The sequence below is a fragment of the Pristiophorus japonicus genome, chromosome 4 (assembly GCF_044704955.1).
Source record: "Pristiophorus japonicus isolate sPriJap1 chromosome 4, sPriJap1.hap1, whole genome shotgun sequence".
NCBI classification, from domain to species: domain Eukaryota; kingdom Metazoa; phylum Chordata; class Chondrichthyes; family Pristiophoridae; genus Pristiophorus; species Pristiophorus japonicus.
In genome coordinates this window covers 197,274,112-197,300,100 of record NC_091980.1, presented here as the reverse complement: position 1 = coordinate 197,300,100, position 25,989 = coordinate 197,274,112, and the positions used below count along the sequence as shown (strand labels likewise).

Here is a 25,989-nt window from a genome sequence, read left to right as displayed (position 1 = left end):
CCCATTGTCGCTGACAAGGACATCAGGCAGGCTATGCGTGGCAAACATGGCTCGTAGGCTTTCGATGGTGGCAGTGGACGTGCTTACAGACATTATTGCACACGCAATCCATTTTGAATAAGCATCCACAACAACCAAAAACATTTTGCCAGCAAAGTCTACCTGGATCCTAGACCACAGTTTGGAGGGCCATGACCACAAACTTAGCGGTGCCTCCCTGGGTGCATTGCTCAGTTGAGAGTAAGTGTTGCATTGGTGCATGCAAGACTCCAAATCTGAGTCGATGCTTGGCCACCACACATGGGATCTGGCTATAGCTTTCATCATTACTATGCCTGGGTGGGTACTGTGTAGGTCACGTATAAACGTTTCCCTGCCTTTCTTGGGCAAAACCACACGATTACCCCATAAAAGTCAGTCCGCCTGTATGGACATTTCGTTTTTGCGCCGCTGGAACGGCTTGATCTCTTCATGCATCTCCGCTGGGATGCTGGACCAGCTCCCATGGAGGATACAGTTTTTTTACAAGGAACAGTAAAGGATCCTGGCTGGTCCAGGTCCTGATCTGGCGGGCCATAATGGGTGACTTTTCGTTTTCAAATGCATCCATCACCAAGAGCAAGTCTGCAAGCTGTGCCATTTCCACCCCGGTGGTGGGCAATGGTAGCCGACTGAGGGCGTCAGCGCAGTTCTCTGTGCCCGGCCTGTGAACGCCCATCTTTGAATGCGAGCAGAGGCATTGGTATTGATGCCTTTGCTCTCTGAGAATAGCGATATGAGCGGCTTATGGTCAGTTTCTAACTCGAACTTAAGCCCAAACAGATACTGATGCATTTTTTTTAACCCCGTAAACGCACGCCAGAGCTTCTTTTTCAATCATGGTGTAGGCCCTTTCGGCCTTGGACAAGCTCCTGGACGCATAAGCGACCAGTTGCAATGTTCCCGATTCGTTAGCTTGTTGTAACACACACCCGACCCCATACGAAGACGCATCGCAAGCTAGCACTAAACGTTTACAAGGATTATACAGGACAAGCAATTTGTTGGAACATAACAGATTTCAGTCTTTCTCAAAAGCTGTCTCTTGTGATTTCCCCCATACCTAGTCATCTCTCTTACGCAGCAACACATGTAGAGGTTCTAGTAAGGTACTTAATCCGGGTAGGAAATTACCAAAGTAATTGAGGAACGACCGCAGCTCCGTCACGGTCTGTGGTCTCAGCGCGTTCTTGATGTCCTCCCTCGTGGCATCGGTGGATCTCATGCCGTCTGCCACGATTCTTCTCCCTAAGAATTCTACCTCTAGCGCCAGGAAAACTCACTTTGAGCATTTCAACCTGAGTCCCACGCGATCTAGCCGACTTAGAACCTCTTCCAGGTTCTGCAAGTGTTCAATGGTATCCCGACCTGTGATCAATATGTCGTCCTGGAAAACCACGGTGCACGGAAACGACTTTAGCAGACTCTCCATGTTCCTTTGAAAAATAGCCGGGGCTGATCGAATCTAAACGGGCATCTATTGTAGGTGAACAGACCTTTGTGCGTGTTGATGCAGGTGAGGCCTTTCGAAGATTCTGCCAGCTTGGTCAGGACAAACTTGGTGAATGTCTTCCCTCCTCCCAGCGTCGCAAATAGGTCATCTGCCTTGGGTAGCGGGTACTGGTCCTCCAGCAAAAAACGGTTAATCGTTACTTTATAGTCTCCACAAATTCTGACCATGCCATTGCCCTTGAGGACCGGAACAATTGGACTAACCCACTCGTTGAACTCCACCGGCGCGATGATGCCTGTCTAGCTTGATCTCCACTTTCTCTCACATCATATATGGCACTGCTCGTGCCTTGTAGTGGATGGGTCATGTGCCGGGAATCAAGTGGATCTGCACCTTCGCCCCCAAGAAACTTCCGATGCCTGGCTCAAACAACGACAGAAACTTGCTCAGAACCTGGGCACATGAGGTGTCGTCGATGGATGAAAGCGCTCTGATGTCGTCCCAATTCCAGCGGATTTTACCCAGCCAGCTTCTGCCGAACAGTGTGGGGCCATCTCCTGGTGCAATCCATAGAGGGAGTTCGTGCACCGCTCCATTGTAGGAAACTTTACTGCTGCACTGCCAATTACAGGGATCAGCTTTTTAGTGTAAGTTCTCAGTTTGGTATGAATAGGGCTCAGCTTGGGCCTGTGTGCCTTGTTGCACCACAGCCTGTCAAAGGCCTTTTTGCTCAGGACTGACTCGCACCCATCCAATTCAATGGATACTGGAATTCCGTTCAGTTCAACTTTTAACATGATCGGTGGACATTTTGTGGTGAAAGTGTCTATCCCGTACACTTCTGCCTCCTCGGTTTGAGTCTCTAGTTCAGTTTGATCCGCCATGGATCGGCCTTCCTCTGCAACGTGGTGGTTTGCAGGGTTTGCAGCTCGTCTGCACATTCGCTGGAGGTGTCCCATTGTTCCACAGCCTTTGCACGCATAGTATTTGAAGCGGCATTGATGAGCTCGATGATCACCTCCGCAGCGCCAACAAGATGTCCGTTGCCTCGCATTAATGCTTGATGGCGGACTCTGAGCCATCTGAGGTTGTGCAGCTGCAGGCGTGTACATTCTGCCAAATGCATTCCTGCCTGAAAACAATGTTACTTTGTGTACAGTACTTGCTGATGCATCTTTATACTGCAAAATTTGTTTGGTGTTATCGCTGGTGGACATAAATGCCTGGGCTATCGTTATGGCTTTATTCAGGTTCAGTGTTTCAGCAGTCAGTAGTTTGCGAAGGATAACCTCATGGCCAATGCCAAGCACAAAAAAGTCTATTAGCATTTCCTCCAGGAATCCACTGAATTCGCAATGTCCTGCAAGGCTCCTTAGTTCGGCGACGTAGCTTGCCACTTCCTGGCCTTCAGACCGTTGACACGTGTAAAATTGATACCTTGCCATCAGAATGCTCTCCTTCCGATTTAGGTACTCCCGGACCAGCGTACACAGTTCTTCATACGATTTGGTTGTTGGTTTCACCGGAGCAAGAAGATTCTTCATGAGGCCGTAGGTTGTTGCCCCGCAGACGGTGAGGAGGATCGCCCTTCGTTTGGCAGCATTCACACTCCCTTCCAGCTCGTTGGCCACGAAGTGTTGGTCGAGTCGCTCCACGAAGGCCTTTCCAATCGTCCCCTTCTGAGAATTTCTCCAGGATGCCAACAGTTCTCGACATTTTCGCATGATGGTTCGTTATCTCATCGCCACTTGTTATGTCTTGAATAAAGCAATGTAACTGAGTACTGTAGACATGAGTAAGTGTGACCTTAGTCTCTTTATTCTAACTCCAGAGTGCTGGCACAGCACAGGAGGCCTGCTTATATATACAGTGCTCCAAAGGGATGCTGGGATCCCTTGGGACTCCAACAGATACGCCCTCTGGTGGCGGTAGTGTGCATGTTACATAGGGTTGCATACATAACAAAAATAACTTGCATTTATGTAGCACCTTTCATGACTTCAGGATGTCCCAAAGCACTTTACGACCAATGAAGTACCTTTTGGAGTGTGGTCTCTGTTGTAATGTAGGGAAACACAGAAGCCAATTTGCGCATAGCAATGTACCACAAACAGCAGTGAGATAAATAATCAGATAATCAGTTTTTATTGATGTTGGTTGATGGATAAATGTTGGCTGGTGCACCAGGAGAATTCCCCTGTAGTGAGCTAAGGCTGACACCTGATAGCAATAGTATGATGCTTTCAATTATTTTTCTTTATGGTTATATCAAATGGGAACCCTTTAACTAGGTGCAGCAGTGCTTTAAGGGGCCAAAATTTCCCCCACACCCGAAACGGGGCGGTCCCATCCTGTTTTGTGTTTTCACCGCTGCGCTGGTTGAGGTTGCATCTTGAGCGAAATTCCACTCTTTGTTCTTTTTTACTTGGATCTGGAAGTTGCTCATAATGGGGGTGGTGAGTACACTAGAAGGGCAGATACGCGACGGTGGCAACACCTGAGGGGCGGAAGTTGGGGACGGTGCAGAGTGACTGCCGCGATGATGTCATCACGGCGCCGCGTCACCATGGCTCTCCCCTTCACTTAAAGGAGAGAGACTTCATGATTTTAAAACTTTGGGCTACCAGGGAGGGTTTCGGCCAGTCTAAGAGGGGTTGCCAGACTACCTGTTGGTGACCCGGCCGAACCCGGGGGCATAATTGTCGGGCCAACATGGCAGTCGACCGACAAAAAAAAAACACGGTGGCAGCGGCTTTACGGGAAGCCGCACCGCCGTTGCAGAAGGCCACAGCCTCACTGGACCACCGGGAAAAGCTTGTTTTGGCACCGCTGGGCAGGCCGAAGATTTTCAGAGCGGAATTTCGCCGCCGGGAGGGGCGGGGGTAGATCAGCGGTGCACACGGTGATGACACACTTAACGCGGATCGGCGGCAGCGGAGCGGTGGAGGGGCGATCGGGGCACCGCCGGGAAACCTCAGAAGGGCAATTGGGCTAGCAGCAGCCATTCCACGAAAAGTTGGCAGCCACTCCACTCCGCAGCATGGCTGCCGATTTGCGGTTGTAACAGGCCTTAAGGAAAGGGGCAATTTCAGCCCCCAAGTGTCTTGCTCCTTGTCTTTGAGCTATCACACCCAATTCCCTTTCCAGGCAGGAGCTCACCTTGAAGAAGTAGTTAGACTAAAACCTGGGAAATTCTAGTGGGACAGCCATGCTGTGCAAGGTGGTGGGGTTCTTCCAGTGTGACATCCATATTGGTAACACACAGACATTTTTATATAACAATAACTGATATCAGCCAGAAATTGCAAGATCATAATATAAGTTCTTTCAGGTAACCATTATAAATTACAAGAGTCTACTGTCATAGTTTATTACAGTATGTAAAATCCTTGATTGCATTACTGTTCCATTATTCTGCTGTGTTAATTAATACCTTTCCTGGGCTGGTGTAGGGATGCAGTATCTGTGTTATAAATGTTGCTATAGACAAATTAGTCATCTTTAATAGGTTTCGCAAGAAACTATACATACAAAGTAGATATAGATGCATTATGGACGGTGCAGGGAAGAATAAGAATAGTGCCAAGTGTAAAGAGGATTATTGGAGTAGTTAAAGCTCTTCAGTCTGAAAAGAAATCATTGAAGTATATAAAATATTAAATGGTATAAATAAAGTAAACCCATAATATTTTGAAAGGAAGATTAGTTTCGTGGTGGGATCATTTTGTAGGCGGCAGATATGGTGGAAGATGGTCTGGCAAATGCAAGGCAGCCTCACCAATAATACACAGAAGAGAATCCCCATTCATGCTTATGGGAATTCCGTATTTCACGGGCATAAGTTGGGAACTCTCCGCCCGTGGATGCCCTTGTCCCGGGGATGCCTTGGCACTGTCAATAAAATTCTTGACCGATCGCAAGTTCCAGGATTTCACGTATGTGCACGTGAAAACCCAGAACTTGCACAGCCCCTATGGGCCACAAATTACATCCCTATATCGATATTCAAAAAGAGAAGAGTTTACCCACTTTAATGAAGCATTCAAACATTTATAAGTATGAAAATCGAAAAAGAACTTTTAACTCTGTTATTAGCTGCAGCCTAAGAGATCAAATTGCAATGAGGCCACCTGCTGTGAAGGCGCAGTGGAGGAGAGTTCATTTATTCACCAATCTCAGTATTGGTCAATCACTCTTTGCTTGTTACTTTGTTTGTTTATTTGTTCAGTGTGAAAATGAAATAACTCTTCCCCCATTGTAGTGTGTTTCCTTACTGCTAATGAATTAACTCTTCCCCCACTGTAGTGTGTTTCCTAACTGCCAATTTTGATTGCAAAGCAACAAAATGTCATATTCCCCAAATGGGATGGTGTTCATCAGTGACGTGAGGCAGGTTAATAGTGGTACATTTCTCAGGCAAATTACCTATTCTTGAATGTGTTATCTACTGGCTAGTCTATTACTGGTTAGTGTTTTAGAAGCATACTTTAGACATCGGCTCGCAACACACAGGTGCCTTCCCCTGTATTGTAACACAGTGGTCCTTTCTGATCCAATGGTATTTCAAAGAAAATTACCTGTTAGCTTTCCCATTCACTTAAGCAGTGACAAAAGTATTCAATCATTATTGATACAACAGTAGCACAGTGGTAGGTTATTAAACTATTATAAAATCTATGGGCCCAAGTTTCGGGCCGCGCCTAGAATGGTGCAGCCCTGACCTGGACCCCCGTTTTTCGCGCCACAAAGTGCGCCTAAAAAAATTTCCAGATTCCCCGGCTCCCTGCTGGTCCTCTTGAGCCTGGCGCGGTGCAGCACGAGCAGTTGGGGGCGGAGCTAGGTCCCTGCACTGATGTTTTTATCATTTATTATTGATGATGGCTCTTTATTTGTAAAACTGAAGTGTTTAATGTTTGTAAACTTCCCTTTAAACCCCCCCCCCCCCCCATTCCCTACGCCTGATTTGTAACCTACGCCTGATTTTCTAAAGTGTAGACAAGGTTTTTTCGAGCGTACAAAAATCTTCACTTACTCCATTCTAAGTTAGTTTGGAGTAAGTTTTCACTGCCGAAACTTTGAAAACAGGCGTAAGTGGCCGGACACGTCCCCTTTTGAAAAAAAAATTCTGTTCCAAAGTGAAACTGTTCTAACTGACTAGAACTGGAGCAAACTTAATGCCGAGAATTTGAATTTCTAAGAAAGCAAATGGCATGTTGGCCTTCATAGCAAGGGGATTTGAGTACAGGGGCAGGGAGGTGTTGCTACAGTTGTACAGGGCATTGGTGAGGCCACACCTGGAGTATTGTGTACAGTTTTGGTCTCCTAACCTGAGGAAGGACATTCTTGCTATTGAGGGAGTGCAGCGAAGGTTCACCAGACTGATTCCCGGGATGGTGGGACTGACCTATCAAGAAAGACTGGATCAACTGGGCTTGTATTCACTGGAGTTCAGAAGAATGAGAGGGGACCTCATAGAAACATTTAAAATTCTGACGGGGTTAGACAGGTTAGATGCAGGAAGAATGTTCCCAATGTTGGGGAAGTCCAGAACCAGAGGTCACAGTCTAAGGATAAGGGGTAAGCCATTTAGGACCGAGATGCGGAGGAACTTCTTCACCCAGAGAGTGGTGAACCTGTGGAATTCTCTACCACAGAAAGTTGTTGAGGCCAATTCACTAAATATATTCAAAAAGGAGTTAGATGAGGTCGTTACTACTAGGGGGATCAAGGGGTATGGCGAGAAAGCAGGAATGGGGTACTGAAGTTGAATGTTCAGCCATGAACTCATTGAATGGCGGTGCAGGCTAGAAGGGCCGAATGGCCTACTCCTGCACCTATTTTCTATGTTTCTATGTTTCTATACTCCGTTCTACACCAGTTGCTCCAAAAAATCAGGAGCAACTGAGGCCGAAACTTGGGCCCTATATTACCACTTAGTTTAGAATTGAAATGTTTCCATCCACTCACTTCTGCTATTAATTTATCCGTACCACTGAATTATCATCTTTAGTTTGAAGTCAAGCATTTTTTGCATTACCCAATTACTTACAGCATACGAAACTATAAGTAATTTGTTTATTGATCTAATGATAATGAATTCATCCAAAACAAACCACCACTGGAACCTTGACATTCCTTATTGTCCAATCAATCTCTTCAGATTCATTGTTACTGGGTGAGTTAAAAGCAACGGTCACAATCAGGAACCCTTTTAAAATCATACAGTCGTAAAGAAGCATGGTTATCCTTTCTTTCCCGTTGATTTTTTTCTTACTAAAATCTTTTCTTGAAACAGTGGAAGTAATTTTAATTGTTACTGCCGGGGCGGTAACCTACGCAATTGTTCACTCGGCTATTGATTTTCGTCCCAGTGAAATCAATGTAAGAAAGAAAGAAAGACTTGCACTTATATAGCGTCATTCACGATCACCGGACGTCTCAAAGCACTTTACAGCCAATGAAGTACTTTTGGAGTGTAGTCACTGTTGTAATGTAGTAAGCATCTAATGTGAAAAATATTTTATTTTCCAGAAGTATTATCCTTTTCCTCAATAAACGAATGCATATAAAAGGCAGTCTAATTCAGTTTTGTGGTATTCACCATAGTTTTATAAATCACAATTCTATTATGACTAATTAGAGAAATTGGCCAACACTTTTTTTCCTCTCAATTCATTGAGTAACTAAAATTAGCTGCCGAGTTAACCCCACAACAGTGACATGAAGTTGCCTTTTATTTTTCAAAAAGGAACTCCGTCAGTTTATCACATAATATTTAAAACATTTAAAAGGAGGCTTGTGGAAGGAACTTAAACGCAATCTTCTCAGAAGAGCAGCGGGAGGCAACCAGCTCTGCTTTTTGTATAATATGTATAAGAACTGTGTCCCAGAATGCTAATGGAAAACTAGTGTGATTTTAGTTGCACAAAGTTTTAGTAGTTTTCCATTTTTAATATTAGTTCTGAGACATTCTTAGTTAATGTCAACAATGGCATTCGTTATTGTGACAATGAATGAAACTATAATGACTGACAAGTCATGGACCATATGTACTATGCACCTAATGAATCTTGCCCTTAGAGCCCAATGTATGATGAAAGGATAGTTTAGATAAAGAACTATCAGCATCCTTCAACCATACCAAAGGAAGAGGAAAATATCTAAATCATTATTAATTGTAATCCTCTTAATTTTCTCATTTGAGATCCTTGTCAAACCCTGAATGACAATCTTCCCTATGGTGCTTACCTGTATATCGTGTTAATGTCGCACCGCCCAGTGTTAGCATCATGACTTACCTGGATGGATATGGTCTGGAAATTGCTCAATCGGAGAGAATTATATGCTATCTACAACTAAGTTGTACAGAATTTTGTTCGTAAATTACGGTCTCCATTTCAATATTGATGCAAATGATTATTGGGTGCAAATGATTATTGAATGTAAATGATTACTGAATCCCTGCTGTCCATGAAGGGATCCCTGGATGCCCACTGAGGGACCTGAAGATTTGGGTGGCTTATTATCATCATAGGCAGTCCCTCAGAATCGAGGAAGACTTGCTTTCACTCCTAAAGTGAGTTCTTTGGTGGCTGAACAGTCCAACACGAGAGGCACAGACCCTGTCACAGGTGGGACAGATGTTGGTCGGGGGAAGAGGGGCGGTGGCACACGCTCCTTCCGCTGCCTGCGCCTGACCTCTTCACGCTCACAGCATTGAGATTCGAAGAGCACAACGCCCTCCTGGATGCACTTTCTCCACCTAGGGCAGTCTTCGACCAGGGTCTCCCAGGCGTCAGTGGTGATGTCGCACTTCACCAGGGAGGCTTTGAGGGTGTCCTTGTAACATTTCCGCTGCCCACCGTTTGCCATGAAGGAGCTCCGCATATAGCAGTTGCTTAGGGAGTCTTGTGTCTGGCATGCGAACTAAGTGGCCTGCCCAGCGAAGCTGATCTAGTGTGGTTAGTGCTTCAATGCTGGGGATATTAGCCTGGGCGAGGACACTGATGTTGGTGCATGTGTACTCCCAGGGGATTAGCAGGATCTTGCGGAGACATCGTTGGTGATATATCTCCAGCGCCCTTGATGTGTCTTCTGTAAGTTGTCCATGCCTCAGATCCATACAGGAGGGCGGAAATTACTACAGCCCTGTAGACCATGAGCTTGGTGGTAGGTTTGAGGGCTTGGTCTTCAAACATTCTTTTCCTCAGGCGGCCGAAGGCTGTACTGGCGCACTAGAACTCAGTGAAATGTATGTTCATCCTGTTGTGAAGAAGTGCTTGTAATCTCAGGATCTCTTCCATGGCTATATAATGCACTCTGAACACAATCAACAGAACTTCCCTACATATCCTCTTTGTTTTTTCTATTTATTATTAATCTCCCTTATTTACTACATATTCCTCCTCCTTCCATTACATTCAACCCCATATTCCCCTGGGAAAAATGGTGGGATAGATATGCTGCATTATACTTAATGTCATTATTGAAATTTCATTGCATATTTGTGCTGTAGTACAATGAGCAGTTCATTGTGTAGAGCTTGTACTGTGAGCAGTAAATATGTAGGGTGGAATCATAAACAAATTATATTGGGATATAGATTGCATAGATATTGTGTAGCTTTTCGGCCTAGTTATTTTGGCCAAATATGATCCCAAGCCAATAAAAAGGATCCATAAGAACATAAGAACATAAGAAATAGGAGCAGGAGTAGGCCACCTGGCCTCTCGAGCCTGCTCCGCCGTTTAATAAGATCATGGCTGATCTGATCATGGACTCAGCTCCACTTCCCTGTTCGCTCATTTGGGAACCAATTCATATCGAGTCAGAAGGTTATTGGGAGTTAAGTTGCAAGTATTTTCTTGTTAGTAACTCAAACACTTGATGATCAAAATGTTTGCAAAATTAAAAGCTGTTCTCATCAGACTAATTTTTCTCTTCATAGGATGATGAAGTTGTACTTCAGTCCGTTGCCACTATCCAGAAGGAACAACGTAAATTTTGCCTGTCAGCTGAAGGATTTGGTAGTCGTTTGTGCTTTCTAGAGCCTACTTCAGAAGCTAAGGTATTCAAATTTTATATCTGAGATTTCAAAATGTATGTTTCAATAAGTTGTTTTTCAGTGATGACTTAGACCCTAAAATCCAGTTTGCTGAAAACCATGTGCTTGAATGCCTTCTGTAAATTGAATGTGTGCATTATCATGGATTAATCAGGCATTGTCACCTGCTACATAGTACAGATAAAATTCCAGTTTCATTTTAATAAGTTCAAATCTTATTTCCTTTATCTATCTTTGTCCTATTTGGACAAGTACTAAGCATTAAATCAAATGAATCTTCAGCCATTGCTCTAGCTTAGTGGATGAATTGAGCAATGCTAATAGCAAATAATATTTGCGGAATAATTATCTGAATTGTAAAATAAAATAACTGGTAAATTCCAGATTTAAAATATTTTATAAAGTTTTATTATTTCCTCGCTTTTCAATTTGCTTGTGGCTTCACAATTTTTCAGAGTCAACATGGCAAAACGTTGGAGATTTCATATCACTCCATGAGGAATTATAATGGGAGGTGAAGCTGTTAGGGCTAGTTGAACTCCCCCCTCTCATCATCTGCTATCCTCTACGTGGATAGCCATTAGTCGTCCACGTTTGAAGTTCTAAAAGTTGGGTAAATGTGAAGATAAAATTTACGACAGAATTTGAGACATTTCAAGTTTGCTAAAATTATGCTACACTTATCCTGGCACACACACACTACTATCCTATCTACTGAGCAACATCATTTAAAGACCCTGAAATTGTGGTCAGAGGCTTCCGACAACAAAAATATTTACGAATTTACCTGGTGGTCCAGAAGGAACGAAGACTTCAGCTCCGATGCCTCGATGCACAGGTCCATGTATTCCAGGAGCGTATGTGCAGCCTGGGATCATGTGGGCCAGAGCAAATGAAAATGCCGTATCCCCAATCACACTAATGGTGAGTTCTATTTGTATGGAGATCACAATTTCTATGAATGGGGATATCAATAAGAAAAACATTTCACAAATTTTAAATTAATTGAAATTTAATTTAATTAAATGCTTTAGACAAAATTTATATTTCTGAAATTTTTTTAATGTGTTTTAGGAGGTTTAATGGACAGGGTTTTTAATATAAAAATTATTGATAACATTTTATTTTGTAGCTTTTAAAATTCTTACACTGGTAAAACAGGCCTTACACCTGTTTTTACCAGGCATAAGAGTTTGAAGGACATTTGCTGGGCAGGAGTTGGGCAAATAGACCAAATCTCCACCCGCGAAGACCCTTCTCCCAGGGATGTGTGAAATCTGTCAAAAGACAAAACCCGGAACTTATTTATGGGTGGGTGCACACATCGTACGCATCCAGAGAGGCCACGATTTCAGGCCCAAATTGTTTTAAAAATGAAAGCATTCATTGTTTAAATTTATAACAAAATCAGCATTTACAATTTAGTTTCCTATTGCCATTGTAGTAAAAATGATTCTGTTCGTAGAGAAAGTTGTCTGGTATTTTAATGAAATTATATATTAAAGGTGACTGGTACTGTAAGAGGAATAACTTGAATGTTAATTGTTTCCTCTGTAGGGATGGATTGAGTGAGGGAATTACTAAATCTCTGTTTTCATTGTGTTGCTGGAAGCTTGCTAAAAGACCTAGGCCTAGAAATTGGCCTCTTTAGCACTTCCCGTTAATGGCCTCCTAACGACTTACTGACCAGTCGCGATGAAATAAACAATTCCCACTAAATTGGCCAAGTGGTTTGCAGTGGTGGCGGTAAAATCTTGTGCCACCACCTCCTGCGCCCGGAGCTTGATCTAGTGCTCCACTTTCTTCCTGGAGTGCTCACACCAAACTTAAAGAAAGATGAGAATCAGCGCTTACCGCTAATTTTTCCAGCTTTCAAAAGTTAACGCCCCAAATGGGAAGCTCCCGAATTTCTCCCCTGGTAGAGTCTTAAAGCCAGCAGAAAGACATTCAGCTGAAGTTTGCTGTGGTTCCATCATTAAGTGGCTGTTCTTGTAATATGGATCAGTAGTTTTCATGGTGCTGGAGAAGAATCCTGGAGTCATTATCAATGTTAAAATTCAATACTGGCCAGGATTCAGACTCAAAGGATGTTGATCCAGGGGACTGAATTTCGTCACGGATCTCAAGTTGAACATTGTTTGTTTTTATAAATTGTGGCTATACTATTTTGGCTGTGGTTTTCAAAATCAAATTATTTCCCCATAGGTTGGTTTTTAAGTACAGTACCCTTGTAAGTTGTATGATTCAAATCAGGTGTGCAGTCAATTCACTAACATACTGTAAAAGCGCCCTGAAATTGAGGTCGGAGGCTTCCCCGGGCAATTCCTCCAACCTGAAACATTTTTACGAAATTACCTGGTGGTCCGGGAATGGGCCTACGATTCCAGTGGGGAGGCCTTCTCTTCCCGCGCTGCGAAGCGCGCTCCCGTCCTCGAGGTTTCCACGCAGAAGGTGCAGTCACATGTGACTGCTCAGCCAATCAGGTACAGTATTCCACAGCTTTCTCATTAATAGCAATGAGAACTCGGTATCTACGAGTTCTCATTGCTATTAATGAGGAAAAAAAACACACCAAACACATGGAATAAAAAATAAAAAACACACCTCACTTAATTAAAATTAATTGAAATTAAAGTTAATCAATATCTTAGAGAAAAATTTGATTCTGAGTTTTTAAAATTATAGTTAAAAATCAATGTAACATGGTGGGCAAGATTTTAAAAAATAATGTTTTTTTTAAATTTAATTATATTTTTGCATGTTTTTAAACTCTTACGCCTATAAAATTGGGCTATACGCCTGCTTTTATCAGGCGCAAGAATTTTGAGGACATTTGCTGGGCTAAATATAAGTAAATACCACAATCTTGCCCTTGCAAATGTTCTCGCTCCCGATATGTGTTGGATCTGTCAAGTTCCAGCTTGACAGATCAGAAAAGCCGGTTTTCAGCGCATGCGCATTGTGCGCTGAAAACCAACTTTTGCGATGCCTTCCCGGGTCAGTATGGACCCGGGAGGCTGGAATTACAGCGCCAGTGAGTTGTCTGCTATGTAGACTTTATTCTTGCTTTATTAACTCCATAAATAAAATCAGCATAAATAAAAAATCAGCTTCAAAGACTTTTTGTCACCACATCAGAGTGGTAGGATTATGGAATTACACACTCAACTACCCTATTTCCTTCTCGACCAATGAAACATGTAACTATTTTTCTTCGTCCCTAACACTAGTGCATTTTTTTTGTAAATATATAAAGAAAAGCAAAACCCTTTTTTGGGAAATTACATAAAAAATTACATCTGAAAAAGAAATGAAAGCAGCTTTGAAAACTGTTGATGTCTGCAGAATATCTGAATAGTTGAGAAACATTTCATTGGTTTAAGACTTGGGCAAACCAATGTGGCTGGTGGAGATGACACTGTAGCCGGAATTTTCTGGGATTCAGCAGGCGGGATCGGTGGCAGGTGGGGTGGGAAAGTGTTTTTTTTTGACAGCGGGTTGGGACTCCACTGTCAACCTGCTGCTGTGCGCCTTTCCCAAAGTCGGGTATGTCAGCGCTGAGCAAACCCGACAGGCAGCGACGGGGGAGGAAATTCATCTCATTAACGTCTCGTTGACGGATCCTTAACAGGCTTTCTTAATTTAGCTTTTCACTTTAATTTCATGGCCACAGGAACTATGCTGTTCAGGGACCATGACTGTCAACTTGAGGTGGGAGTTCAGTGACCATTGCTCCAGCTGATTACTTGACAGCTTCAAATATAAAGTAAAAGCTCTCACCTTACAGATCATCACTTTCCTCAGTCACAAGCTGTATCTCAGTCCATTTCCAGCACAAATTCTGCAGGTTTTCCACTTTTCACTCTCCATCCAGTATCACCTCATTGGAACAACTCTCTCACTACTGACAGAATGCTTCTGTCATCTTTACTCCACCTGCCATCTATTCCATCAATATGGGTGCCCTTTATACTGTCTCACCTTGGTCCTCAGAATCCAAACACAATGAGCCCCAACACTAGCAGCACCAAGCACACCAGCAGCACTAACAACAACACTAACCTTCTCTGCAATCACCTGATGCTGCACAAGACAGAGGGCATCAGCACCTGAGCAAATTGCTGCCCAGGAGGCCAGGGATGGCCTCACCATGACCAGATTTACTTCACTTGATGCTGTACATCCTGGCTGCCACATGATGCACCAGGCTGGCACCACCCCACATCAACACCATAAAGCATCTCTACAAGGTCTAAGCCATTCCTTTCACACTTGCCACCGTTGCGGGGGTTACCGTTATGTCTCACCAATCACTGCAACTCACGGGGTCACTTCCAAAGGTGCGCAAAAACCTGTCCAAGAACGGAAAGTATTAAAAATAAAGGTTTCAATATTTGACAGTACCTCTAACAGAAACTTTACACGAACATTGGATAAAACACCCAAGTGGCTACCCTTGTGTGTCGTTATGATTGTACTAGGATGAGGGTGAGTATGAGGGAGGGCTAGTGAGATGGGGATGTGATAATGTAGATAGAGAGGGATGGGTGGAGGTGCAGAATAAGTTGGTGTGAGTAAGGATGTGCAAGGGTAGGGTAGGGAATGCAGAGTGATGGGGATGTGCTGAGAGGCACAGCAGAATGAAGATTGAGTGTGGCTTTGTACTAACGTTTTGTGATCTAATGAGATCATTGAAAGGTTTGTGCCACTGCACTCAGGCCCTCCTGATGACATCCCTGCTTGTCCCCTCCTGTGCAATGTGCAACCAGGCTGTGTGGTCTCCTGGGGAGGTGAAGAGATTCTGCTCTTTAGAAATGAGGAAAAATAAAATCAACCTTTGCTGCACCATATCTAAGTTATCTCTTCAGGGTACAGTCTTGCTGTCTGATCTCCAACAAGGTAATTTGACAAGCTATTATATGGCCAGGTGCAGCTTGGGTCAGATACAGATGTAAAGTTTGTTCAACACAGCCATCTTCGGTAACCCAGCTTCAGAAACTCGATCTGTGGTGTGCCAGTATAATATTTCCAACGAGCACCTTTTGTTAGACCTTTCCAAGTGAAATTGTGCAATTTGTGCTGACTTATATGTTGTGGAATTGTGTTCAATATGAGCTGGGTTGAAGCTCCTCACAGATGAAAGAAAGAAAGACTTGGATTTGTATAGAGCCTTTCACGACCACCAGACATCTCAAAGTGCTTTACAGCCAATGAAGTATTTTTGGAGTGTAGTCACTGTTTTAAGGCTGCATCTATTTGTAGTAAATGAAATGCAGCCATTTCTCTGATTGGCTCTCCATTTTCACATGACCGATTACTGATTGGTCCCCTTGGAGGATAAGCCACATCCTGAAGTTCCTCTGGAATGTGTAACTGGAACCGCCCAGCCCAAGTTCTAAGTGACTTTCCAATTTGTAATTCGATCCATTTTGACTTCAGAAGCCACAGAGGATAGATCTCCCGAAAAACCACCAAGTTCCAGCCGAAATCCATTACACCAGCTCAAGTGCATCCCTCCACCTGCTGAAGTCCCTTATACCAGTGCAAGTGCTGCCTCCGCCAGCTGAAGATCCTTACCCCAGCTCATGTGCTGCCTCCCACAGTAGAAGTCCCTTACCCAAGCACAAGACCTTAAACCCCTCCCCATAGATGGGGCATTGCGTGCGGATTGTTAACTGGTTTATTGGGTATGAAGTAAATAGTGACAGTGTCGTGACTTCTGGATTTCACCCACTACAATGATGTCCCTTGTAACACATGCACCCAGCTTGCATGCACCACGGGGTTGGAAGAACATGATCCGTCTTCCCTGAGTTCCCTCTCTCCCCTCCGATCTTCCCCTCCCCCCCGCCCACCTCTGCCTCACACCCCCTCCCCCAGGCTCTCACTCTGGCTCACATCCCCAGGCTCACTCTCTCTCTCTCTCTCTCTCTCTCACCCCAGGATCTCTACTCTCTCTCTTTCTCTCTCTCTCTCTCTCCCCCCAGACTCTCTCTCTCTCTTTTGAGGATGTTTCCAGTAGAGTGGACAAGGGAGAACCAGTTGATGTGGTGTATTTGGACTTTCAGAAGGCTTTCAACAAGGTCCCACACAAGAGATTAATGTGCAAAGTTAAAGCACATGGGATTGGGGGTAGTGTGCTGACGTGGATTGAGAACTGGTTGGCAGACAGGAAGCAAAGAGTAGGAGTAAATGGGTACTTTTCAGAATGGCAGGCAGTGACTAGTGGGATACCGCAAGGTTCTATGCTGGGGCCCCAGCTGTTTACATTGTACATTATAGTTAAAAATCAATGTAACATGGTGGGCAAGATTTTAAAAAATAATGTTTTTTTTAAATTTAATTATATTTTTGCATGTTTTTAAACTCTTACGCCTATAAAATTGGGCTATACGCCTGCTTTTATCAGGCGCAAGAATTTTGAGGACATTTGCTGGGCTAAATATAAGTAAATACCACAATCTTGCCCTTGCAAATGTTCTCGCTCCCGATATGTGTTGGATCTGTCAAGTTCCAGCTTGACAGATCAGAAAAGCCGGTTTTCAGCGCATGCGCATTGTGCGCTGAAAACCAACTTTTGCGATGCCTTCCCGGGTCAGTATGGACCCGGGAGGCTGGAATTACAGCGCCAGTGAGTTGTCTGCTATGTAGACTTTATTCTTGCTTTATTAACTCCATAAATAAAATCAGCATAAATAAAAAATCAGCTTCAAAGACTTTTTGTCACCACATCAGAGTGGTAGGATTATGGAATTACACACTCAACTACCCTATTTCCTTCTCGACCAATGAAACATGTAACTATTTTTCTTCGTCCCTAACACTAGTGCATTTTTTTTGTAAATATATAAAGAAAAGCAAAACCCTTTTTTGGGAAATTACATAAAAAATTACATCTGAAAAAGAAATGAAAGCAGCTTTGAAAACTGTTGATGTCTGCAGAATATCTGAATAGTTGAGAAACATTTCATTGGTTTAAGACTTGGGCAAACCAATGTGGCTGGTGGAGATGACACTGTAGCCGGAATTTTCTGGGATTCAGCAGGCGGGATCGGTGGCAGGTGGGGTGGGAAAGTGTTTTTTTTTGACAGCGGGTTGGGACTCCACTGTCAACCTGCTGCTGTGCGCCTTTCCCAAAGTCGGGTATGTCAGCGCTGAGCAAACCCGACAGGCAGCGACGGGGGAGGAAATTCATCTCATTAACGTCTCGTTGACGGATCCTTAACAGGCTTTCTTAATTTAGCTTTTCACTTTAATTTCATGGCCACAGGAACTATGCTGTTCAGGGACCATGACTGTCAACTTGAGGTGGGAGTTCAGTGACCATTGCTCCAGCTGATTACTTGACAGCTTCAAATATAAAGTAAAAGCTCTCACCTTACAGATCATCACTTTCCTCAGTCACAAGCTGTATCTCAGTCCATTTCCAGCACAAATTCTGCAGGTTTTCCACTTTTCACTCTCCATCCAGTATCACCTCATTGGAACAACTCTCTCACTACTGACAGAATGCTTCTGTCATCTTTACTCCACCTGCCATCTATTCCATCAATATGGGTGCCCTTTATACTGTCTCACCTTGGTCCTCAGAATCCAAACACAATGAGCCCCAACACTAGCAGCACCAAGCACACCAGCAGCACTAACAACAACACTAACCTTCTCTGCAATCACCTGATGCTGCACAAGACAGAGGGCATCAGCACCTGAGCAAATTGCTGCCCAGGAGGCCAGGGATGGCCTCACCATGACCAGATTTACTTCACTTGATGCTGTACATCCTGGCTGCCACATGATGCACCAGGCTGGCACCACCCCACATCAACACCATAAAGCATCTCTACAAGGTCTAAGCCATTCCTTTCACACTTGCCACCGTTGCGGGGGTTACCGTTATGTCTCACCAATCACTGCAACTCACGGGGTCACTTCCAAAGGTGCGCAAAAACCTGTCCAAGAACGGAAAGTATTAAAAATAAAGGTTTCAATATTTGACAGTACCTCTAACAGAAACTTTACACGAACATTGGATAAAACACCCAAGTGGCTACCCTTGTGTGTCGTTATGATTGTACTAGGATGAGGGTGAGTATGAGGGAGGGCTAGTGAGATGGGGATGTGATAATGTAGATAGAGAGGGATGGGTGGAGGTGCAGAATAAGTTGGTGTGAGTAAGGATGTGCAAGGGTAGGGTAGGGAATGCAGAGTGATGGGGATGTGCTGAGAGGCACAGCAGAATGAAGATTGAGTGTGGCTTTGTACTAACGTTTTGTGATCTAATGAGATCATTGAAAGGTTTGTGCCACTGCACTCAGGCCCTCCTGATGACATCCCTGCTTGTCCCCTCCTGTGCAATGTGCAACCAGGCTGTGTGGTCTCCTGGGGAGGTGAAGAGATTCTGCTCTTTAGAAATGAGGAAAAATAAAATCAACCTTTGCTGCACCATATCTAAGTTATCTCTTCAGGGTACAGTCTTGCTGTCTGATCTCCAACAAGGTAATTTGACAAGCTATTATATGGCCAGGTGCAGCTTGGGTCAGATACAGATGTAAAGTTTGTTCAACACAGCCATCTTCGGTAACCCAGCTTCAGAAACTCGATCTGTGGTGTGCCAGTATAATATTTCCAACGAGCACCTTTGGTTAGACCTTTCCAAGTGAAATTGTGCAATTTGTGCTGACTTATATGTTGTGGAATTGTGTTCAATATGAGCTGGGTTGAAGCTCCTCACAGATGAAAGAAAGAAAGACTTGGATTTGTATAGAGCCTTTCACGACCACCAGACATCTCAAAGTGCTTTACAGCCAATGAAGTATTTTTGGAGTGTAGTCACTGTTTTAAGGCTGCATCTATTTGTAGTAAATGAAATGCAGCCATTTCTCTGATTGGCTCTCCATTTTCACATGACCGATTACTGATTGGTCCCCTTGGAGGATAAGCCACATCCTGAAGTTCCTCTGGAATGTGTAACTGGAACCGCCCAGCCCAAGTTCTAAGTGACTTTCCAATTTGTAATTCGATCCATTTTGACTTCAGAAGCCACAGAGGATAGATCTCCCGAAAAACCACCAAGTTCCAGCCGAAATCCATTACACCAGCTCAAGTGCATCTCTCCACCTGCTGAAGTCCCTTATACCAGTGCAAGTGCTGCCTCCGCCAGCTGAAGATCCTTACCCCAGCTCATGTGCTGCCTCCCACAGTAGAAGTCCCTTACCCAAGCACAAGACCTTAAACCCCTCCCCATAGATGGGGCATTGCGTGCGGATTGTTAACTGGTTTATTGGGTATGAAGTAAATAGTGACAGTGTCGTGACTTCTGGATTTCACCCACTACAACGATGTCCCTTGTAACACATGCACCCAGCTTGCATGCACCACGGGGTTGGAAGAACATGATCCGTCTTCCCTGAGTTCCCTCTCTCCCCTCCGATCTTCCCCTCCCCCCCGCCCACCTCTGCCTCACACCCCCTCCCCCAGGCTCTCACTCTGGCTCACATCCCCAGGCTCACTCTCTCTCTCTCTCTCTCTCTCTCACCCCAGGATCTCTACTCTCTCTCTTTCTCTCTCTCTCTCTCTCCCCCCAGACTCTCTCTCTCTCTTTTGAGGATGTTTCCAGTAGAGTGGACAAGGGAGAACCAGTTGATGTGGTGTATTTGGACTTTCAGAAGGCTTTCAACAAGGTCCCACACAAGAGATTAATGTGCAAAGTTAAAGCACATGGGATTGGGGGTAGTGTGCTGACGTGGATTGAGAACTGGTTGTCAGACAGGAAGCAAAGAGTAGGAGTAAATGGGTACTTTTCAGAATGGCAGGCAGTGACTAGTGGGATACCGCAAGGTTCTATGCTGGGGCCCCAGCTGTTTACATTGTACATTAATGATTTAGACGAGGGGATTAAATGTAGTATCTCCAAATTTGCGGATGACACTAAGTTGGGTGGCAGTGTGAGCTGCGAGGAGGATGCTATGAGGCTGCAGAGTGACTTGGACAGGTTAGCTGAGTGAGAAAATGCATGACAGATGAAGTATAATGTGGATAAATGTGAGGTTATCCACTTTGGTGGTAAAAACAGAGAGACAGACTATTATCTGAATGGTGACAGATTAGGAAAAGGGGAGGTACAACGAGACCTGGGTGTCATGGTACATCAGTCATTGAAGGTTGGCATGCAGGTACAGCAGGCGGTTAAGAAAGCAAATGGCATGTTGGCCTTCATAGCGAGGGGATTTGAGTACAAGGGCAGGGAGGTGTTACTACAGTTGTACAGGGCCTTGGTGAGGCCACACCTGGAGTATTGTGTACAGTTTTGGTCTCCTAACTTGAGGAAGGACAATCTTGCTATTGAGGGAGTGCAGCGAAGGTTCACCAGACTGATTCCCGGGATGGCGGGACTGACATATCAAGAAAGACTGGATCAACTGGGCTTGTATTCACTGGAGTTCAGAAGAATGAGAGGGGATCTCATAGAAACGTTTAAAATTCTGATGGGTTTAGACAGGTTAGATGCAGGAAGAATGTTCCCAATGTTGGGGAAGTCCAGAACCAGGGGTCACAGTCTAAGGATAAGGGGTAAGCCATTTAGGACCGAGATGAGGAGAAACTTCTTCACCCAGAGAGTGGTGAACCTGTGGAATTCTCTACCACAGAAAGTTGTTGAGGCCAATTCACTAAATATATTCAAAAAGGAGTTAGATGTAGTCCTTACTACTAGGGGGATCAAGGGGTATGGCGAGAAAGCAGGAATGGGGTACTGAAGTTGCATGTTCAGCAATGAACATTGAACGGTGGTGCAGACTCGAAGAGCCGAATGGCCTACTCCTGCACCTATTTTCTATGTTTCCATGTTTCTCTCTCACCCCCCAGGCTCTCTCTCTCTTTTTCTCTCCCCAGGCTCTCTCTCTCTCTCTCTTCCCCCCCCCCCCCCCCGCCCCCACTCCAGGCTCTCTCCCTCTCTCTCCCCCCAGGCTTGTTCTCTCTCTCCCTCCACGCTCTCTCTCTCTCTCTCTCTCTCTCCCTCCCACTCAAGCTCTCCCTCTCTCCCTCCCCCAAGCCCCCTCTCCCCTCCTAGGCTCTCGCTCGTTCTCTCTCTCTCCCTCTCCCCCAGGCTGTCTCTCTCCCCCCCAGGCTCTTTCTCCCCCCCCACCAGACCATCTCTCTCTCTCTCCCCCTCCAGGCTCTCTCTTTCTCCCCCCAGGCTTGCTTGCTCTCTCTCTCCCCAGCTCTCCCTCTCTCTCTCTCGCACCGCGCAAGCTCGCCCTACCCCCAGGCTGCTCTCTCACTCCCCAGGCGCTCTCTCTTTCTATCCCTCTCTCTCCCCCCTGGCTCTCTCCCTCTCTCCCCCCAGGCTCTCTCTCTCTCTCCTCTCTCCTCCCACCCGCCCCCCCCCCCACCAGGCTCTGTCTCTGTCTCTCTCTCTCTCTCTCTCTCCCCTCCCAGGCTCTCTCTCTCTCCCCAGGCTCGCTCTCTCCCTCTCCCCCCAAGTTCTCTCTCTCCCCAAGCTCTTTCTCTCTCGCGCTCCCCGCAAGCTCTCCCTACCCCCAGGCTCTCTCTCTCTCGCCCCCCCCTCCCCCCCCCCCAGCTCTCTCCCCCGAAGCGCTCTCCCTTTCTCTCTCTCTCTCCACAAACTCTCTGTCTCCCCCCAGGCTCCCTCCCTCTCTCTCTCTTTCCCCAGGCTCTCCCTCTCTCTCTCTTTCCCCAGGCTCTCTCTCTCTCTCTCCCCCCAGGCTCTGTCTGTCTCTCTCTCTCGTTCTCCCCCCAGGCTCTCTCTCTCAATCTCTCTACCCCCCCACCCCCACCCCCCAAGGCTTTCTCTCTCTCTCCCCCAGGCTCTCTCTCTCTCTCTCTCTCTCTCTCTCGCTCGCTCGCTCCCCGCAAGCTCTCCCTACCCCCAGACTCTCTCTCGCCAAGCTCTCTCTCTCACACTTTCCCCCCCATCTCCCCCCCCCTCCTTGGGGCGCGCTCACTCCCCAGGCTCTCTCTCTCTCTCTCACTTCCAGCCTTCCCCACCCCACCCCACCCCAGACACTATCTCTCTCTCTCGCTCTTTCCCCCCACAAGCTCTCTATCCCTCTCTCTCTCCCCACCCTCCCCCCAAGATCTTTATCCCCCTCCCTCTCTAACCCCAGGCTCTCTCTCTCCCACCAGGCTCTCTATCTCTCTCTCTCTTCCCCCTTCTCTCTCCAGGCTCTCTCTCTCTCTCGCTCCCCCCCCCCTCAACAACCCCAGGCTCTCTCTCTCACTCCCTCCAGGCGCTCGCTCGCTCTCTCTCTCTCTCTCTCTCTCTCTCTCTCTCTCTCTCTCTCCCTCTCCCCCCAGGCTCTCTCTCTCTCTCCCCTCCCCGCCCTCCCCCTCCCCCCAGGCGCTCTCTCTCTCCCCGAAAGTTCTCTCTCTCTCTCTCTCCCCCCCCCTCCCCCGCCACCCCAGGCTCTCTCTCTCTCCCCAAGTTCTCGCTCTCTCTCTCTCTCTCTCTCTCTCTCTCTCTCTCTCTCTCTCCCCCCCCCCCGGCTCTCTCCCTCCCTCTCTCTCTCTTTCCCCCCACAAGCTCTATCCCCCCCTCTCTCTCTCTCTCCCTTCCCAGGCTCTATCCCTCTCTCTCTCCCCAGGCTCTCTCTCTCTCTCTTTCTCCCTCTCTCTACCCCCAGGCTCTGTCTCTCTCTCTCTCTCTCTCTCTCTTCACCCCTTCCCCACCCCAGGCTCACTCTCTCTCTCTCCTCCCCCTGCCCCGCCAGGATCTCTCCCCTTCTCTCTTCTCCTCTGCAGGCTCTCTCTCTCTCTCGCTTGCTTTCTCTCTCTCTCTCTCTCTCTCTCTCTCTCTCTCTCCCCACCTCCACCCCCGCCCCAGGCTCTCTCCCTCTCTCCCCACCTGCAGGATCCCTCTCTCTCTCTCTCTCTCTCTCTCTGTGTCTCCCCCCCACAAGCTCTCTATCCCTCTCTCTGCCCCCCCCCCCCCCCAGGCTCTATCCCTTCTCTCTCGCTAGCCCCAGGCTCTCTCTCTCTCCCACCAGGCGCTCTCTCTCTCTCTCTCTTCCCCCCCGCCCACCCCCAGGCTCTCTCTCTCTCTCTCTCCCTCTCCCCTCAGGCTCTCTCTCTCCCCTCAGGCTCTCTCTCTCTCCCCAAGCTCTCGCTCGCTCCCTGCAAGCTCTCCCTCTCGCCAAGCTCTCTCTCTCTCGCCCCCCCCCACCCCCCCAGGATGTATCCCCTTAAGCGCTCTCTCTTTCTCCCCACAAGCCCTCTCTCTCTCCCGCCAGGCTCTATCCCTCTCTCTCTCCCCCCCGCCCCTCTCTTTTCTCGAAAGCTCTCTCTCTCGCTCCCCCCAGGCTCTCTCTCTCTCCCCAAGCTCTCTCTCGCTCCCCGCAAGCTCTTCCTACCCCCAGGCTCTCTCTCTCACCCCACCTGCACCCCCCAGGCTCTCTCTCCCCCAAGTGCTCTCTTTCTCTCTCCCCACAAGCTCTCTCTCTCTCTCTCTCTCTCTCTCTCCCCACAGGCGCTCTCTCCCTCTCCCCCCAGGCTCTTTCCCTCTTTCTCTCTCCCCCCCCCCCCACCCCACAGGCTCTCCCCCTTAGTGCTCTCTCTCCCTCTCCCTCCCACAGGCTCTGTCTCTCCCCCCCAGGCTCGCTCCCTCTCTCCACCCCCACCCCTCCCCCCCCCCTAGGCTCTCTCTCTCTCTCCCTCCCTCTCCCCCGAGGCTCTCTCTCTCCCCAAACTCTCTCTCTCTCTCTCGCTCCCCGCTAGCTCTCCCTACCCCAAACTCTCTCTCTCCCCCCCCAGGGCTCCCTCTCCCCGCAGGCTCTCTCTCCCCCCAGGCTCTATCCCTCTGCCCAGGCTCTCTCTCTCTCTCCCACCAGGCGCTCTCTCCCTCTCCCCCCAGGCTCTCTCTCTCCCCAACCTCTCTCTCTCTCTCGCTCTCGCTCCCCGCATGCTCTCCCTACCCCCAGGCTCTCTCTTGCCATACTCTCTCACTCTGTCTGTCTCTCTCGCGCACCCCCCCCCCTTCTTCCAGGCTCTCCCCCCCCCGCAAAGCTCTCTCTCTCTCTCTCTCCCTCCCTCTCCCCCCAGGCTCTCTCTCGCTCCAAGCTCTCTCTCGCTCCCTGCAAGCTCTCTCTCACTGAAGGCTCTCTCTTCCGCCCCCTGCCGCCAAGCTCTCTTTCTCTCTCTCTCCCCCCAGGCTCTCTTGCTCTCTCTTCCCCCTGGCTCTCTCGCTCTCACTCCCCAGGGACTCTCTCTCTCTCCCCCAAAACGGTCCCTCTTTCTCTCTCTCGCACCCCAGGCTCTCTCTCTTTCTCTCTCGCCCCCTCTATCTCTCTCTTCTCTCTCCCAGGCTTTCTCTCTCTACCCCCAGGCTCTCTCACTCTCTCTCTCGCTCCCCCCAGGCTCTCTCTCTCTCTGTCTGTCTGTCTGTCTCTCTCTCTCTCTCGAGTCCCCCCTCCACCCCCCCCCCCCTTTCCAGGCTCTCTCTCTCTCCCCAGGCTCTTCCCCCAAGCGCGTTTTCTCTCTCTCTCTCTCTCTCTCCCCAGGCTCGATCTCTCTCTCTCTCTCTCTCTATCTATCTCCCTCCTCCCAGTGTCTTTCTCCCCCTCTCTCCCCCCACAGGCTCTCTCCCCCCCCCAACCGCCCCCCACCCCCCCACCCCGGCCGGGTCTCTCTCCCTGTCCCCAAACTCTCTCTCTCTCCCCCCAAGTGCTCTCTCTTTCTCTCTCTCCCCCCAAGCTCTCTCTCTTTCTATCTCTTCCCTCAAGCGCTCCCTCTTTCTCTCTCACCCTCCTCCCCCCACCCCGCCCCTCCCAGGCTCTCTCTCTCTCTTTACCCAGGCTCTCGCTCTCTCTCTCCGCAGGCTCTCTCCCTCCTCCCAGGCTCTCGCTCTCTCTCTCTCTCCCTCTCTTACCCTCCCCCGCCCCCCCCCCCCCCCGCAAGACTCTCTCTCTCTCTCTCACCCACCCACCCTCCCCCAGGCTCTCACTCTCCCTCTCGCCACCCCCCCCCCAGCTCTCTCCCCCCAAGCGCTCTCTCTTTCTCTCTCTCTCTCTCTCTCTTCTCCCCCTCCCCTCCCCCAGTCTCTCTCCTGCCAGGCTCTATCCCTCTCTCTCTCTCCCACCAGGCTCTCTCGCTCGCTCTCTCTCTCTCTTCCACCCCCCCTCCCCCGCAAGGTTCTCTCTCTCTCTCTCTCTCCCTCTCACCAGGCTCTCTCTCTCACTCTCCCCCCCTCCCCCCTTTGCTCTCTCTCTCTCCCCCAGGCTCTCTCTCTCTCTCTGCGCCCCCCCCCCCACCCCCAGGCTCTCTCTCTCTCTCTCTGCGCACGCCCCCCCCAGGCTCTCTCTCTCTCTCTCTGCACCTTCCCCCCCAGGCACTCTCTCTCGCTCCCCCCCCCCCCCCGCCCCAGGCGCTCTCTCCCTCCCCCCAGGCTCTCTCTCTCTCTCTCTCTCTCTCTCTCTCTCTC

General features: G+C 47.7%; 1 protein-coding gene across 4 annotated transcripts in view; it reads left to right on the top strand.

The window, feature by feature from the left end:
* ryr3 (ryanodine receptor 3) overlaps positions 1-25,989 on the top strand; it is a 561,329-nt gene that overhangs the window by 94,398 nt on the left and 440,942 nt on the right. For all 4 annotated transcript variants that reach the window (XM_070878983.1, XM_070878984.1, XM_070878982.1 and 1 more), the window contains exon 2: positions 10,440-10,559. In XM_070878983.1, coding sequence (XP_070735084.1) covers positions 10,440-10,559 — 120 coding nt within the window. The remainder of the gene's footprint in view (positions 1-10,439; positions 10,560-25,989) is intronic.